The sequence below is a fragment of the Podarcis cretensis genome (genome assembly GCF_951804945.1).
Source record: "Podarcis cretensis genome assembly, chromosome: 7".
Lineage (NCBI taxonomy): Eukaryota > Metazoa > Chordata > Lepidosauria > Squamata > Lacertidae > Podarcis > Podarcis cretensis.
The window spans coordinates 94140551-94156879 of NC_137176.1; the positions used below are offsets into that span (position 1 = coordinate 94140551).

General features: G+C 60.3%; 1 protein-coding gene across 24 annotated transcripts in view; it reads left to right on the plus strand.

Annotated features, from left to right (window-relative positions):
• PLEC (plectin) overlaps positions 1 to 16329 on the plus strand; it is a 118157-nt gene that overhangs the window by 77769 nt on the left and 24059 nt on the right. For 13 of the 24 annotated variants that reach the window (XM_079984059.1, XM_079984035.1, XM_079984049.1 and 10 more), the window contains 11 exons: positions 4866 to 4927; positions 5960 to 5974; positions 6490 to 6579; positions 8881 to 8958; positions 9074 to 9166; positions 11372 to 11538; positions 14075 to 14190; positions 14336 to 14442; positions 14534 to 14653; positions 15455 to 15550; positions 16182 to 16309. In XM_079984059.1, the coding sequence (XP_079840185.1) occupies positions 4866 to 4927; positions 5960 to 5974; positions 6490 to 6579; positions 8881 to 8958; positions 9074 to 9166; positions 11372 to 11538; positions 14075 to 14190; positions 14336 to 14442; positions 14534 to 14653; positions 15455 to 15550; positions 16182 to 16309 (1072 nt within the window). Of the gene's footprint in view, positions 1 to 2444; positions 2681 to 4865; positions 4928 to 5959; positions 5975 to 6489; positions 6580 to 8880; positions 8959 to 9073; positions 9167 to 11371; positions 11539 to 14074; positions 14191 to 14335; positions 14443 to 14533; positions 14654 to 15454; positions 15551 to 16181; positions 16310 to 16329 lie in introns of those variants that run through there. The other 11 variants (XM_079984046.1, XM_079984052.1, XM_079984040.1 and 8 more) reach the window with 3 other exon arrangements.

Genomic DNA, 16329 nt, shown 5'->3' on the forward strand with positions numbered 1-16329 from the left:
AGGGGCCTGGCTGCAGAGGCTGAGCTGGCTGTGGGGCAAGGCTGCTGCGTGCAAAGATTTGCCCCACAAGTGCGGCAACTGCTCGGCACCAGAAGGATCCGGCAAGGGGTGCGCTTACCTGGAGCCCTGAGTCACCCTGGCGTCAGCTCATCTGGAAGGCGCATAGTTAACCCCCTGGAATCTGCTCCCTCCGGGCACAGTGGCTTGGAGGAAGATAAGGCTGTCTCTGCAAGGCGTTGCCTGCAGGTCCAGGGGCAGAATGAGCTCCTGAGGGGGAGAGGCTGTTGCAGGCAGACTCTCCTTCCTTGGAGGCTTATAAGCAAAGGTTACATTCTTTATCTGTGATTCCTGCATTTGCAGGAGGCTGGAATAGATGACTCTTGGAGAATCTGTTGCCACTCTTGATTCCCTCCAGGGCCTCTGATCAGATTCTGATGCTCTTCTATGGAAGCTTCCTGGAGAGCCCTGCCCCAGTGCTGGTCCAAAGGGGATGAAGGCCTTGAGCCAAAAGGCCCCTGATTTCTCCATGTGCCACACTTGGGGGGGGGGGCTGCCCTGCTTCCTGTTTGAGAGTGAAGGAGGGGCCCAGAAATGTCCTGATGGAGGAGCTGGTGCCCCTTGGAGTCCTGGCTTGGGGCTGGGCCTGTTCCCATCTCTCCCTGAGGCCTTGTTTGTTCTGCCCTTCCTTCTCCTGGGTTTGCCCAGGGAGGGGCGGCTGTGGGGTGGAGGGAACCACAGGGAGGAGCAGTGCAAACAGCTAACTGCCTCCTGCCTGTTTCCTCTTTTTGCCCCCAGGAGAGCCTTTCTCTCTCTCCCCCCCCCCCCCACAATTCCTTAGCCACTGTGTCCCCTGCCTATGGTGTGCTGCTACTGCTGCTGGTGGTGGTGTGACTCAGTGTGGGCCTTGGCACCAGGGCAGGATGTGAGCAGCGCCCCCACGTCCTCTGGCGTCAGAGTGCAGGCCGCTGGCCCAGATGTGTCGGCTGCGGCGGCAGCAGCTGGAACTTCTCTGTGGTTTCGAAACTGTTGTGCTGCACATTCCTCTGGTGTGCTGGGACCCAGCCCTGTTCTGCTTCTGGGGAGCCAGGCGGGGCCTGGGCCTGGCTGCCCTGGAATGTGCTCCTGGGGCCATGGCGGGGGGGGGGGCAGCCACCGGAGCAGCCGCCGCTGCAGACTTTGCCCTGAGTGTCTCTCTGCTGCCAGCTGCACCGTTGGTGGGGTGGGGTGGCACCCAGTGGCCTTCTCCAGACTCTTGGGAAGCCATAGGAACAGGAGGATGAAGGTGCTGCCCCCCCAGCCCCCTGAGGTGTGCATGGGGTTCCTTCTCCCTCCCTTGCACCTTTTGCAAGGTTTAGCCCTGCCCCCCTCCCTGCCCACACCTGACAGGGCGCCTCCTGGTGTGAGCGGAGGGGCCCTTGGGAGGGTTGGCGCACAAACACCCCCGCAGCCCTGCGGCCATTAGTTGGGCGTTGCCCCACTAGCAGGGTGAGTCACAGCCCAGCCTCGTGCCAGCCTGGTGCCTTCCCCCCGGGCAAGCTCCAATGCTGTGCCCACGCTTCCAGACTCTGGGCCTGTCAGGATGGGTGCCACTGAGGGCTGTGCTGAGTGGCCCTGGGAGAGAGCAGCAGGGTGGTGGTGGTGGTGGGGTGCCAGCTATTGCCTCATGGGCATTGGGAGCCCTGCCTTCTTCCTCTGAGTCTGCTGGCATCAACCTTCTTCCCTGGTGCTAGGAAGACCCGGCCACACCGAGGCTCTGGCTGGCCCATGTGGTGTCCCTTCTGCAAGTCACTTGGGGGCAGCATCTCATTTCATTTCCACACCAGCCCTGTGAGGTAGGCTAGCCAGAGAGAAGGGTTTTCCCCAAGGCTACCCAGCGAGTGGAGATTCGAACCCAGACCACAACACACTGCCCACCATGATCCTCCCCCCCCGCTCCTGCCCTCAACCTTGAGAGGTGCTGGACTTTCCTTCATTGGAGGCTTTCAGAACTAGATGGGATGACCACCTGCCCTGGAGTATTTAGCTGTGATTCTGGCATTGGAGGGGGCTGGACTAGACGGCCTCTGGGCTCCCTTCCAGCTCTACAGTTCTGTGATTCTGCTCAGGGAGCGGAGCTGGTTGGGAGTCCATGAATGAAAGTGGTGGAAGAAGCTCTTCCTTTGGGTATACTCTGGGTGGAAACAGGAGTGCTGTGTTTCCCCTCTGTGTTGACCGCGGAAGCACAACTAGGAGTGGAGCAGAGGGGGCCTGATCCCCCTTTTTTGCTCCCCTTGCTCTGTTGCAGGCTGGCCAGGAAGCGGTTAAGTTTTCAGGAAGCCCTCTGGGCAGAGCTGAGGTTTCCTGCCGGGCTGGGCTGGGCAGAGCAGGGGAAGCCCGTCCCCTCCCTCGGAGAGTGGTGGGCAGGGCTCAGGGGAGGCGCTGAGGGCCCATCCCGGCTGGGGCAGGGCTCAGGCAGTTGCTGGCGGCAGCATCTAGATGCTGCCAGGAGCCGAGTCTGTTTGGTTCAGCGCCTTGTGCCCGGAGCCTGTGCCCACAGCCGCTGCCCCCACCATGTCCCGGCAGAGGCTGCGCAGCCGAGAGCCGGCCGATGGGCCCCCCACCTCCCCAGGGCTGGCCGACCAGAGCAACTCGGAGGAGAACCTGTACAAGGCTGTCCTCAGGGCGTCCGAGGGCAAGAAAGGTACTGGGTGGGTGCGCTTGAGGGGTTAATGCTGCCCCGCCTGGGAGAGAGATGGCGATGGGTGGGGTGTTTTGCATTTTGTGTTTCCCCACAGCTTCCTTCCTTCCTGCGCTATGGGGAAGTGGGAGGCTCTGGCTAGGATGAAGGTCCAAGAAGGGTTGTGGCTGCTGCCAGGCTGCGTGTTTGTGTGTTCCTGCACATGCACCGCGTGGCAGGGCAGCTTTGCTCCTGCAGGTGCCCTCACCTTGGCAGCGGGTCTGGGGCTTGGGGTGCTGGGGAGGTGCTCCTGACAGGCACTCCAGGGTGTCCCTGGGCTCTGATCCCAGTCTTAGTCAGTTGGTTGCTTTTTCTCAGGCCCTCGGTGTTGGGGGTCCCCTCAGCTTGGCACAGCTGGGTCTCCTGGGGTGGCTGTGCTGTGTGTGCCCACCTTGAGTAGGGGCTGTGGCCGCTTTTTTGCTCTCAGACTTGGGTGAGCTTGCCACCTTTTAGTGGGGCCCCTGTGCCTTTAACAGGCAGAAATTGAACAGGTTAGGCTCCCCCCCCCCTGCAGATTTGCACAGATTTGTTGACTCTCCACCAGCCCTCTAAAATCCAGGTGTGTGGGGATATTCTAGGAGAGCTTCCTTGCCCAGCCCCTTAGGAGGCTGTGGGTTCCCAGCCCGGAGTGGGGGGCAGCACATGAGGCCTTGGGGTGGGTTGGGCACTCCCCACACATTCCCTGTCGGGGCGGGGAGGGGCCGGCCCTGAGCTTCCAGGGCTCCTGGCTGCTCTGCTTCTGCTGGGCAAATCCCAGCCTGCAGGAGCCAGCGAAGGAGGAAGGGAGCGAGACACAACAAGCCAGCCCCTGGTCTGGCCCCGAAGCCATGGCAACCGGTCACATGGGGGCTGAGCCAGGGCGCCCGGCCCAGGCGGCAGGGGATGGCCGAGGGGTCTCCTGGGGGCAGAGACGGGCACCCAGTGACCACTTAGCTAGATTGCTGGCCCAGGTGGCGTCCTGTTCCCTGGCAAGACCCCCCCCCCCGGGAATCCTGTCTTAGAATCATGGAACCGTGGAGTGGCAAGGGACCTCAGGGGTCATCTAGTCCAACCCCCTGTCCGAGGGCACCGTGGGGTTGAGGCAGACTGTGCTCACACCAAGTTTGGTCAGAGGAGCCAGGCCTCTTTCTGCCACCTCTTACAGGACAGGGCCTTTCCAGGAGGGCGGGGGTTTTTTGGGTGCTCTCTTCCGTTTCCACCTGTGCAGCTGGATTCCTTTCTCCCTGGCTGGGCTGGGCTGTGGCTTCCGGTGGCCCATGAATGTGGCCCTAGCCATGGACTCCGGTGACTGGACTGGGGTTATAGCCAGACCCACGGGAGGTGGACCTGCTGGTGGCACTTCACTGGGTCCCCCGATAATGTCTCTGGGCCCCGTGCCCTCATGGGGTGCTGGTTTGGAGGCGTCCCAAGGGCCAGGGGGAAGGACTCTGGCCCAGCAAAGCCCCTCAGGCCTGGCTCCCGGTGTGCAGCTGGCCGGAGGAGGAGGGGCTGTGGTTAGTGGAGGGGGCAGAGCAAGCACAGGACTTTGGAAAGCTGGTATCAGCAGATAAAGTTCATCAGTTTTGTTGCCTTAATTAGTTTTAATTGGATTTTGAATACACGTGCGGTTAATTGTCATTGCTTCGCATTTTATTGTGTTATTATCTTCCTTCGCGGGTCATGCAAACTGCTATTCCGAATAATGCTTTTCATAGGGCAGGGTGGGGGGCACTGGGCATGGGCTTATGGGACTGAGGGGGCAGTGGATCCCAAAAGTTTGGGAGTCAGGGGGTGCAGATGACCCTGAACTGTGGATCTGATGGTCTGAGTGGTTCAGGGGAGGGCAGCTTCCTCTGGGAGTGTGGTGGGGAGGCCTTTGTGGGAGGGGCCAGGGGGCCTCTTTATCTCTTGCTGGGGGCCTTGGCGGTTGTGCCAGGCCTGCTAAGGGTGATGGTGCAAGGGGCTGGCACCCGGGGCCTGAGTCACTCTTGCATTTCCTTCCTGTTGCATCGGGTGAATCACCTCCCTGCGCCTGGTGGTGATTCTGGCTACGACTGCCGCTGCCTCCCCCCTCCGCAATTTCCTTCCTGGAGGTGGGGGCTGCCCCCAAACTGTCTCTGAGCTGCTCCCTCCAGCCCCTCGACTCATGTCCGCCTCTCCTCTCTTGCAGACGAACGGGATCGGGTCCAGAAGAAAACCTTCACCAAATGGGTCAACAAACACCTTATCAAGGTAAGGGCTGGGGAAACCTTCCCCTGCATCCCCCCCCCAAAAAAAAAATCCCAGGGAGATGGCTGGCCAGGCTGAGAGCCTCTCAGGGCTGCAAAGCGAAAGAGAAATATATTCCAACTAAATAAATCTGAGGACACTCTGGCTGGGGGGGGGGGCGGCTTTGGGTGGGTGAAGACCCAGCTTTGCCACGGACATGGGGGGCGGGGCTGGTTGAAGGTTGCCTCTTTCTCTCTCCTCTCCCCCCCCCCCACTCCCCTGGCAGACAACCATCCCATTCTGGATCTGACACGCCCCGTATTTCCTTCCCCTCTGGTGGAAAGAACACCCCCCAACCCGCTTCACTTCTGAATGGGTCTATTATCTCTGTGGTTGTGGGGCATGGTCTGCCCCCCCCCCCGCCCAGTCCTGTGACTCCTGTTGCCAGAGGTGCCCACAGAACTGTAGGATTGTCAAATGGGGAGGGACCCCAAGGCTCATCTAGTCCAGCCCCCTGCAATGCAGGAATCACCGTCACTTGGGGGTGGGCTGGGCTGCAGGCCCCATGGCCCCCAACACCCAGGCCCTCCAGTGTCTCGCCAGCCAGTGGCACCTGGGGGGGGGGGCAGCCCCGTCCCCAGAAGGGACTCCTTGGCTTTGAAACCTTGGTAATATTAGCAACATGCTCTAACCGGCTGAGCTAAGCTGACCATCAATTTCAATGGGTCTCCTCTGAGTAAAAGCTGAATGCATTCATTGGGGTGAGGGCACTTCTCTCCACAACCAGCAGCCTCATGAGAGGTAGAAACCTGCTAGGTGGGACCCGGGTGCCCCTGGCCACGTGGTGCCCCTGCCAGGCCTGGCGGGGGCAAGGGCTGGGGTGGCCAGTGTTGACCCACCAGTGCCAGGCACCAGGCAGGTTCCATCCCTTGGCATGCTGTGCCCCCCGGGCTCTCTCTGGGGCTGTTTCCTCTTCTTCCTAACCTCTTTCTCTCTCTTCCTGCCTCCTCTCCTCCTCTTCCTCCTCTTCTTCTTCTTCCTCCTTCCTGGCATCAGCACTGGCGAGCAGAGGTAGGTGCCCAGGAGGTGCCCAGGGCTCTGTCTTGCTCTCTCCTCCTTTCTCTCCATATTTCCTTCTGCTTTGTCCATCCGAACACCCCAAAGTGCCTCGCGGAGAGTCAGGCCGCTGGCCGGTGACTCCCTGGCTTTTCAGGGGACTTTCCCGTTTCCCCAGGGTGGGGGCTCCCACAGCTTCCCTGCTGCTGAACTGCAGCCCCCACCCTTGCCCTATGTTCCCCCCAGGTGGCTGCTGCTGCCAGGAGGGTCTGCTGAACGAGGGATCCTCTTGGAGGCCCCTAAGAGTGGAGAGGGGATCCCTTTAGGGTCAAAGGTTTTAAGGTTGGCCAGGCCTGGGGGTGGGGGCTCCTTTCAGGATGGGATCAGTGCCCCCTGTGTGGTCGGGGCCTAGTGAGGTTGGGGGGAGGGTAGTTTCAGGTCTTGCCCTTTGCTTGCTGGTGGTAAAAGGGTGGGAGGGGGGCTGGCTGTCTCCCCCCTGCCAGTCCTGACTCTCTCTTTGCCCCTTCCAGGCCCATCGCCATGTCAACGACCTTTACGAAGACCTCCGCGATGGGCACAACCTCATCTCCCTCCTGGAGGTCCTCTCAGGAGATACTCTGGTACGTAGAAACCTCCCCCCCAGGGGGGTCGGGCAGCCCCCATTGTACCCGCAGATAGCAGGAAAGCAAGTCTGGCCAACAAGGCCCCCTCCGAACGCTGCACTGCCCCCCAGCTCCTGCTGCCTCCCCCCGGAGTGTTTTAGCCCCCTCCTCTCCTGCCTGCTCCCCCCTTCCCATTGCCCTCCTGCTTGGGGCTCCCTTCTCAGACCCCCCCTCCCGGGGTGCATCTCCCAGCTGAGCCTGGAGTTGCCAGCTCCCAGGCAGACTTTTTTTTGGGGGGGGGGAATGTCCCCCCACCCAGTGCTCTGTGCCTGCTGACTCCATTTTGCAGCCCACCTGAGTCTGAGAGTCCAGCTCTTTCTTTAAAAAAACGAGAGAAGCATTGTGGGGGGGGGGGGACAGGGAGGGTGCTTCTTTGCTCTTGCCCAGCTGCTCCCCCCCAATTTTCCTTTTAAAAAAACATAATTTGCATTTGATTTTACTAATGTAAAGATACAGCAATACCAAATACATGTCCATATTTAGAGATTTATTGGAATCTCCAGACTTGCCTCCATCCTGGGCCCTATGGGCAACATTTTCAGCTGCGTATTATTTCATAATCCATATTTTACAATTGTCCGTAGTAATTGTTACGTTACAAGTGTTATTAGAATCCTGCTAATGTTTTCATCTGCTTGCAGGGGTCTCCTAAATAGGCCCCCCCAAAATCTTCCATTCCACAGTCCGTCTATGCCCCAATTGCAGGGGGGGGGGAGGGTTGCCCTAGAGAAGCCTTGGCGAGTGGCAGCAAGTGTGGGGCAGAGGCAGGCAGAGAGCCCTGGAGCCCCTTAGAGGAATGGGGGCCCCCCAAGACCTACCCAGAATCCCTTTGGGGTTCAGAGCACCCACCCCACCTTCCACAACTTCAGAGGTCCAGAGAGTTAATTTGAGGAGGCGTCGCCCACCTTTTGCCCCAGGAACTTTGCAGCGCAACGCTGGGTGCCTGCCCTGCCAGGGAATAACAGCTGCTCACCTGCTGCTCTCCACTTCAGTTGCTCCCCCTCTGCCTCCCCCCTCTGTCTATGCGCTCTAACACCGTAACTCTTGTGCGCTGCACGGGGGTCTCTCTCTGTCTCTCTCTCTCTGCTGCCCGCTCTGTTTGTCTCTCCTCCGGGCGGGACTCTGCCTTCTGACTGCTGCCCTTTGGCCTCTGCCCCCCTCTTTGCTCGGCTCCCACCTGCCGCCGCCCCGTAGCCCAGAGAGCGCGACGTGATCCGGAACTTGCGGTTGGTGAGTGGTTCTGCTCCGCCCCCCCTTGTTGCTTTCTGCATGGCATTGCACCCGCCACCCGCACGCCTGCCCTGGGTTGAGCTGCTGGGTTGGGTACAAAGGAGACCCACCTCCCTCTTGCTGGCACAGAAGTGCTGTTGCTCCCGCCTGGCACACGGCCAGAGGTGCCACCTCCCAGGGGCTGAGCTCTTTGGGGGGTCCCAATATTTTGGGGGCTACCCAATGCTCAAAAGCGGTGGAGGAAGAGCTCTTGGCCATTGAAACCATGCAGCCCCCCCATTCATCTCTGCTCCTGGCTCCTCCCAACATCCTGACATCACACACATGGTGGCGTAGCTCCCTCCATTCTCCCTCGGAAGTTGGTGCCCATGACTAGCTAATGCCAGGTCTGGATGGGGGGGGGCGCTGTCCCCCTGCCTCCAGCCATGTGGCTATTGAAGGGGTTTTCCTCCCTTTGTGCCCGTGGAGGAGGCAGAGGGGAGCCCCAGAACCCATGAGGTTGTGGGCATCAGGGTGCTAAATGGGAGGGGGAGGAGGGCCAGTGAAGATCCCGGCAAGCCATTCCCCAGCCCCCCAGGTTTGGCTTCAGCCAGGCCTTGGCTGGGATCTGTGCTTGCAAAGAGGGGTTCTCTGTATCTGCATCCTGCTGCTTCTTGTGCCAGCCCCATAGCTGGGCAAGGGTAGGGGGTTCCTCAGATGGGCCAGTGTGTGGCGCAGGAAGCACGCCAGGAAGGGGGGCGGGGAGGAGGCGGATGACAGAAGCCTTTACACTGGCTCTGCCTGAAGGTGTCTGGTGGGGGGGGGGAGGAGGGGGGAGCATTTCCTGGACATTGTTTTCTGACTTGTGTCTGGCAGGAAGGATTTGGGGGCTGGCCTCCCCCTTCTTTCCTCCTGCTGTGCTGGGATCCTCTGCTGGGGAGGCTTGTTTGGACCAGGGCAGGGTTTAGGGGGGTGCGTTAACTGCGCCCTGATGTGGAGCCTGGCAGGGCAGAGACACTGACTTCCCTCCTGCTCCCCCCCCCCCCGCAGCCCCGCGAAAAGGGCCGGATGCGGTTCCACAAGCTCCAGAATGTGCAGATTGCCCTGGATTACCTGAAGCACCGGCAGGTGAGACCCGGGAGCTGGTGAAGGGAGGGAGGGAGGGAGTCCGGCCTGGCCTGCCTTGAGGGGTCGGGGGTGGCTGGAGCCCCCCTGATAATTGGCGTGATGTGCCATTTCCCAGGTGAAGCTGGTCAATATCCGGAACGATGACATTGCGGACGGAAACCCCAAGCTGACTCTGGGCCTCATCTGGACCATCATCCTCCACTTCCAGGTGAGTGGGGAGGGCAGCCTGCTCTGGGGGAGGGGCACTGAGGGGACGCTGAGCCCTGGCATGGGAAATGGGCCTGGGCGCAGCTATGCCAGAGCCGGCCTGCCAGCAAGCCGCCTGTCTTGTCAATTGCAAGATGGCTCTTTTAAATTCAGAAGCAAGTGGGAAGTGGGTGAGAAGATTACAGATTTTATTCTGAACATCAAGTAAAAGATACATTATGAAGCAGCACTTCAATCTGCCACTGGGAAGCTCAAAGAAGTGGCAAAGTGATTCCCCCCTCAGATAGTCTTCCTTTGCCCAATCCTCTGGCCATGAGTCCATGCGCAGCTTCTCACTGCCATGCTCAAAAGCTAGATATATTTTGCTGTGCCCTGTTGGGGCCAGGACAGGTTTGGCTACCAGCTATTCTACATCAAAGACAAAAAGGCAGTCCGTACATCAAAGGCTATTACTGACCAGTGCCGTTTGCCAACAGACCACACATCAAAGACTTCTTTGCAAGGGATAGAGAAAGTAATAAAACACAGATAACCAGAGCCAGGAAAAGTTGAGCCTGTCAGATCACTATCTCCTCAAAATCACAACAATCTTCTGGAATAAGTTCCCCCTACTCTTCATTCCATGCCAGGGCAGGGCAGGGCAGGGAGGGTCTTCTGAGGGGAAGGGAAGGGAAGGGAAGGGAAGGGAATAATAATAATAAATAATAATAATAATAAATTTTATTTATACCCCGTCCTCCCCGGCCAGAGCCGGGCTCAGGGTGGCTAACAGAGCCGGGCTCAGGGTGGCTAAAATCATAGTAAAAACATAATAGGGGGAAAGAAACCCCCCCAATTTAAAATACAGGTTAAAATGCAATTTAAAATGCAGCCTCATTTTAAAAGTAGCCGATAGATCAAGGTGCGGAATCCCCTCCCACAGCTCCTGTCTCTTGGCTTGTTGGTCATCCAGATCTCAGACCACACAGTCAAACAGATCAGTCACATTGAGCTCCAGCAAAGAGTCCTGTAGCCAAGCCCCACAGTTCAGGCCCCCCCCCCTGGCTCAGGGAGCTGCTCCACCTCATGGGCTGGGTCCCCTCAAGATGCACCAGCATTTTAAGACAAGGGGCAGTGGAGTGCAGTGGTTAGAGGGCCAGATGAGGACCTGGGAGAGCGGCGTTTGAATCCCCACTGGGTGATGCAGGTTGCAGGGTGACCTTGGGCCATTCGCTGCCTCTCAGCCTGCCCTGCAGGGGTGTTCTGGGGGTTAAATGAGCAGGATTAAACCATGCTCTGCCGCCTTGATCTTCTTGGAAGCAAAGATGAGGTGTAACTGGAGCAAAACAACCAACCAATCAGTGAATTGTGGGAGGTTGGGAGGATAGGAGAGGCTTTGCCTGGGGGGCGCTGTGCAATGGAGGGCTCTGCTGGAAAGGCCCCTCCCTCTCTGCCTCCTTTCTCCCCCCCCCCATTCTTTTATGCAGAGTGAGGGTGCCTAGAAGGAGAGGAGACCCAGGAGAGAGGCTCTTGCCTCGTGCAGGGGGGGGGAGCACTCTGGGTGGGGCCGCTGCTGTGAGCTGTGGTTGCAGCAGGAGCGGAGTCTGTGGCTGGCTGGCCTGACTCACCCCTTGCTCCAGGACACACAGATTTTCCAGCGCTAGACGCTGATGCAACCACCTTGGCTTGTGTGCCCCAGAGAAGAGGGGGGAAGTGGGGAGAAGGGAGGGGGCACGTGCCCCTTGGGGGACCCGGTGGGCACCCTTCTCTGCATCTGGCATCCGGCAGCCACTGTGGGAACAGGATGCTGCCTTGATCCAGCCACATAAGGACACCAGCAGAGCCCGCTGGATGAGACCCGAGGGGACCCCTCTAGCCCAGCCCCCGTCCCCACAGGGGCCAACCAGATGCCCAAAGCAGGATTGGAGCGCAAGTGCAGCCCTCTGCCCTCCCTCAGGCCCTTCTGGCTTAGAAGGCAGGCAGGATGCCCAGGGGAGAAGGTGCCCACCCTCCCTCTGCCCTGCTTGGCCGTCTGATGCCCGTTTGGCTCTCCTGGGCAACTGATGCCCCTGCCCAGGGCACAGAACACACATATCCATTCCTCCTCCTCAGCCCCCTTGGCATGGGCAGTGGGGCTGCCGTGGGTTTTTGCTGCAGAACGATGCTGGCCCTGGGTGCCCCCCATCCGTGCCCGCCCAGCTCACCCCTCGGCTTCCCTCACCCGCAGATCTCGGACATCCAGGTGAGCGGCCAGTCGGAGGACATGACCGCCAAGGAGAAGCTACTGCTGTGGTCCCAGCGGATGGTCGAGGGCTACCAGGGCCTGCGCTGTGACAACTTCACCACCAGCTGGCGAGACGGGCGCCTCTTCAACGCCATCATCCACCGCCACAAGTAAGGGGGGGGGTCTGCAGGAGGGGGGAGTTTTATTCAAACGCAAATCTGGATGCGGGGAAAGTAGGATATGCGCAGAATGTCTCAGTGCTGTTCGTCCGATGACTCACACGCAGCCCAGCCCTCGAGGGAGACCCTGCGGGTTTGTGGTTTGGTGGAGGGATGGAAAAGGAGGGGAAGTGAGATGCCATGAGGGGGGGGGTCAGGGGGACGAAATGGGGAAGGAGATCTGGGGAGGCAGCGGAGGAAAGGGAAAGCAATCCCCACACGCCCCCCCACATTTCCTGCTGCCCCAAATTTCCTTTCTCTTCAGGAAGGTGCTTGAAGGTTGAGAGTAGAAAGGAGGGGGGCAGCATGCATTTTTCCTAGCCCCCCAATTCCCTTCCATCCCTGCAACTAGAGTCTCAGCCGGCCTGACTCTGGCTCTCGGTGGTCTGCCAGGGGCAGAATGGCCCCCTCTGCTGCTTCTCCCTCTGGGTGAGCCCTGGGCCTCCATGCAGAGCAGCACAGGCGTTGCTTGCGGGGACTGCAGCCCCCTTTCTGCCCTGTGGGGGGGGACTCCCTTCCATCTCTTCCCCACCGCCTTCCTCTCCCCACCCCTTGAGAGCTGGCCTGCACCCACTTGGCTGGGCTTGTTTGCTCAGAGGTGGCCTGGAGCAGGGGAGAAGGCGGGTGGGGGGCTGCTGCCCCTTCTCCCCCCACTCCGGGTCCCCAAGAATTGTGGGGAACACCTCTGCCCCAGCCCCAACCTGGAAGAGTGTGGGTCCTTCAGGGAGAAGGTGGTTGGCAGAGCAGTCCTGGCGGTGGGCCGGATGGCAATGGCGGATCTGCAAAGCTGCAACAAGTCTGAGCCTGGCGCCCTCCTGCCCCACCTTCCCACACGTGGCTGGGAGCAGGGCGGGGATCCGGCCCACCCTGCCTGCGTGCTCCATTTGGAGCAGGGAGTGCGGTGGGGCCAGAGGCAGCAGACGCCTTTGCTGCTCCCTCCTCCGAGCGCGTGGGCATGAGCGGGCATCCGCGTGGCAGGCGCCGGGCCGGGCGCCGGGGCCTGGTGGGGTCTGGATCCCTGCGGGCCAAGGAGGAGCGGGTGGTGATGGTCTGTGAGGAGGTGCCTGCCGTGGACTCTGGGCTGCAGGCACAGCCGCTGCCGCCCTCCAACGGGGCTGGCGAAGAAGGATGGGCACTGGCTGGAGGCCGGAACGTCAGCGGCTCCCTGTATTCCGTCCATTCCACGCTGCGGCTCCAGGAAATGTAGGAGGGTCTCCTACCCCCCCCCCATGTTCCCCTGCGCTCCCCCTCCCTCTCCTTCCTGTAACTGTGTATGGGGGGTGTCAGTTGGGGGCTTCCTAGCCAGCTTAAGGGAGGTGGTCACTGCTCAGTCCCACCCTGACTCTGGCCCTGGGGAATAGGAAGTCCCTTCCCCCCTTCTCCTAATTGTGATGGGGGGGTTCCTTCCCATGGGATTGCATAGCTGAGCTTTCTCCTGTGGCTGTTGGTCACATCTGGGGCTGGGAAGGGGGTGGGGTGGAGCATTTTTGTTTTGTTTTTGTTTTGCTCCCACCCCTTTTCCCCATGGCTTGGCTCACTTACCCGAACACCGCGGGAAGTTTTTGCTGTGCTCTGTGCTCTGCCGCCTGCCGCCTGGCGTGTGGCTGCTCCTGCTCCTTCCCACCTGGCTGGGATTGTTGGGGCTTACCTGGAAGGATACAGCCAGGTGTGATGGTGCCTTGGGCTGGGCTCCTGCTTCTTGCCGGCGCTTGCTGCTGCCGCTTGCTGCCAGGAGATGCTTCTGAGCTGAGCGGAGGCATCTCCTGGCTGCCCCCCCCCTCCGGCTTTGGCCCAGCGCTGAGCAGCCTGTTGCTGCAATTTGTGGGGAGGGGCCTGGGCCAGGCTCCTAAATTCAGCATGCCCCTGCCCTGGACATCCCTACCTTGGGGGACTCAAGAAGGTGCATTTTAACCTGTATTTTAAATTGTCCCCCCCCATTATGTATTTACTGTAATTGTACTGTTGTGAGCTGCCCCGAGCCTGGCTCTAGCTGGGGAGGGCCAGGTCTTAATAATAATAATAATAATAATAATAATAATAATAATAATAATTAGGGGTTGTCGTCCCCCATCTTTCCCTTGGGTTTTCTGCTGGACGCAAGGCTAGAGGGAGAAACGTAGACCCCCGGAGGTCAAGTGCCTGTTTTCCTGTGGGACTTCTTCAGCCTTTCTGACGTCCAGGATGCTGCCCACTGGCTCCCACCAAGGCCCCCCTGCTCTCCCCAGTCAGATAGATAACTCCCTGCCCTTTCCCATATTTTGTGGGCGATGGGTGTTTGGCCTGTTAGGGGTGGGCAGTCCTGAGTGCTGCCAGTTTTCCTGCTGTCAAAATGGGTTTGCTTTGGTGTCCATCGCTGTTCCTTAGATTTCCAAATGTGCTGCTGGCCTCCCCAAAGTTGGAAGCCCCTCGAAAGGGTTGGCAGGGCCATCCGGTGCCCCCCTGCAATTGAGGAGTGGCAGCTCCCAACCCTCTCCTCTCCCCCCAACAGGCCGATGCTGATTGACATGAACAAAGTGTATCGCCAGACCAACGTGGAGAACCTGGAGCAGGCCTTCTCCGTGGCCGACCACGAGCTGGGAGTGACGCGGCTGCTGGACCCGGAAGGTGTGTAGGGATGCAGGACAATCGTGGGGTTGGGGAGTTGCAACTCAAGGGGAGTGGGCGCCTGTGTGGGTGGGCAAGTAGGCACAGCTTGGCCCCTCTGTGGAGGGCGTTTGGGGGCTGATGGCCGCTCTCCTGCCCCTTGCAGACGTTGACGTTCCTCAGCCCGATGAGAAGTCCATCATCACCTACGTCTCCTCTCTCTACGACGCCATGCCTCGCGTGCCCGACGTGGTGGACGGCGTCAAGGCCAACGTGAGTGGGGGGCATTTGGGGGGGCAGAAGTGGCCGGGGCAGGGGCTTGGGGTTGGGACCCTCCTCTGACACCTCCCTCTCGCCCCGCCAGGAGCTGCAGCTGCGCTGGCAGGAGTACTACGAGGTGGTGACGCTGCTCCTGCAATGGATCCGGCACCACACAGTGATCTTTGAGGAGCGCAAGTTCCCCTCCAGCTTTGAGGAGATCGAGGTGAGAGATCCACCCCCCATCTTGTCCCTGGCCCACCTGAGCCCCCCACTGCTTGCTCTCCGCAACCTTGCTCTCCCTGGCAGGATGCCCCCCATGACCTTTCCCCCTTTGGCTCTGCCCCAGTCGCCTGCTTCCAAGCCTGTCCCTCCAGGCTGCGTCTCCTGAGTCAGGGCCGGGCCGGTGGCTCCCCTCCTCGGCTCCCTTCCCCCTTCCCTGGCTGGCACCAGATGAAAGGGCAGGCCCTGCGCTCCCTCCTCCTTGGTCATGAGAGGATCCTGGCGGCTGCCAGCGTCAGGGCAGGCGTGCCCAGGCAGGGTGCCCAGGGGAAGGAGGCCCAGGAGTGCGAGTTTTACGGGCTGCTCTGGCAGAGGTCCAGGGGGCCAGGCTGAGCGCCTCCCAACAGCATCCGGATACCTCTCTGGCTCTGGGCTGCCATAGAATCGTAGGACGGTAGAGTTGGAAGGGACCCCCAGGGGTCATCTAGTCCAGCCCACCTGCAAGGCAGGAACTGCAAGTTAGGAAACCACTAGAAAAGCAGGACAGGAGGATTGTGGGGAAGAGGCATCTCTCAGCGGCTGGACAGGCAAGAGGTCCCAGGTTCAGACTTACCTGAACCCCCAGAGCGCCACTGATGCCAGTCTGTGTGAGCCATAGGGAGCTAAGGGGACCCCAAGGAACGGACCCACTCCTAATTCTCTTTCCTTTGCTGGAGACGGGCAGTGCCAGCCTTTGCCCACAAGCCCTGGAGAGTCCCGTGCTCTGCCTCCCCCCCCGCTGACCCCCGTTTCCTCCCCCCCCCAGATCCTGTGGCGCCAGTTCCTGAAGTTCAAGGAGACGGAGTTGCCCGCCAAGGAGGCCGACAAGAACCGCTCCAAGGCCATCTACCAGTCTCTGGAGGTGAGAGCGGCTCTTCTCTCCCCGCCCCATCTTGCTATGGGACAGGCTTGGGGAAACGCGTGGGGTAGTGCTGGGTGGGGGCTGCATTGTGATCTGGACAATGTCCTTTGACAGCTGGTTAATCCTTTAAAGGGGGGGCTGCTTAGGCCGTGGGGTGGGACAGGTCTAGGTCTTCAGAGGCCAGGTCCCCCCCCCCCAGCATTTTGCAGACCCCAGCGCAGCGACAGGACAGCAGCTTGGCATGCAGAAGGTGCCAAGTTCAACGCTCTCCAGCGTCTCTCTCTTTGGGCCTGGAGGAGGTGGAGCAATCCTGGCTCTGGACCTGCACCAGGCGGGGTCTGGCTGCCCTTGGCCAGCAGGAGAGGTCAGCGCAGGAATGTGGGCACAGGATCCGAGCCCCTCCTGGCCTGGAGTCTCAGTGAGCCTTGTAGCACCCCTTGAGCCAGAAGGAAGAGTGCAAAGAGGGAGCACACCCCACGCGCGTATAGGCCCCTTGGGACCCAGAGGATCATAGAGTTGTCGGGAGGGACCCCATGTGCCATCTAGCCCAGCCCCGCCCCGCCCCGCCCCGCCCCCTTAGTGCAGGCTGCCCAGCTGATCTGCCTTTCCTGTGACCGTTGTCTCCTCGCAGCCGTCTGTCCAGTCTGGGCAGCTGAAGGTTCCTCCCGGCTACCACCCGCTGGACGTGGAGAAGGAGTGGGGCAAGCTGCACGTGGCCATCCTGGAGAGGGAGAAGCTTCTGCGCTCCGAGTTCGAGAGGTGGGGCAGCTGTGCAGTTG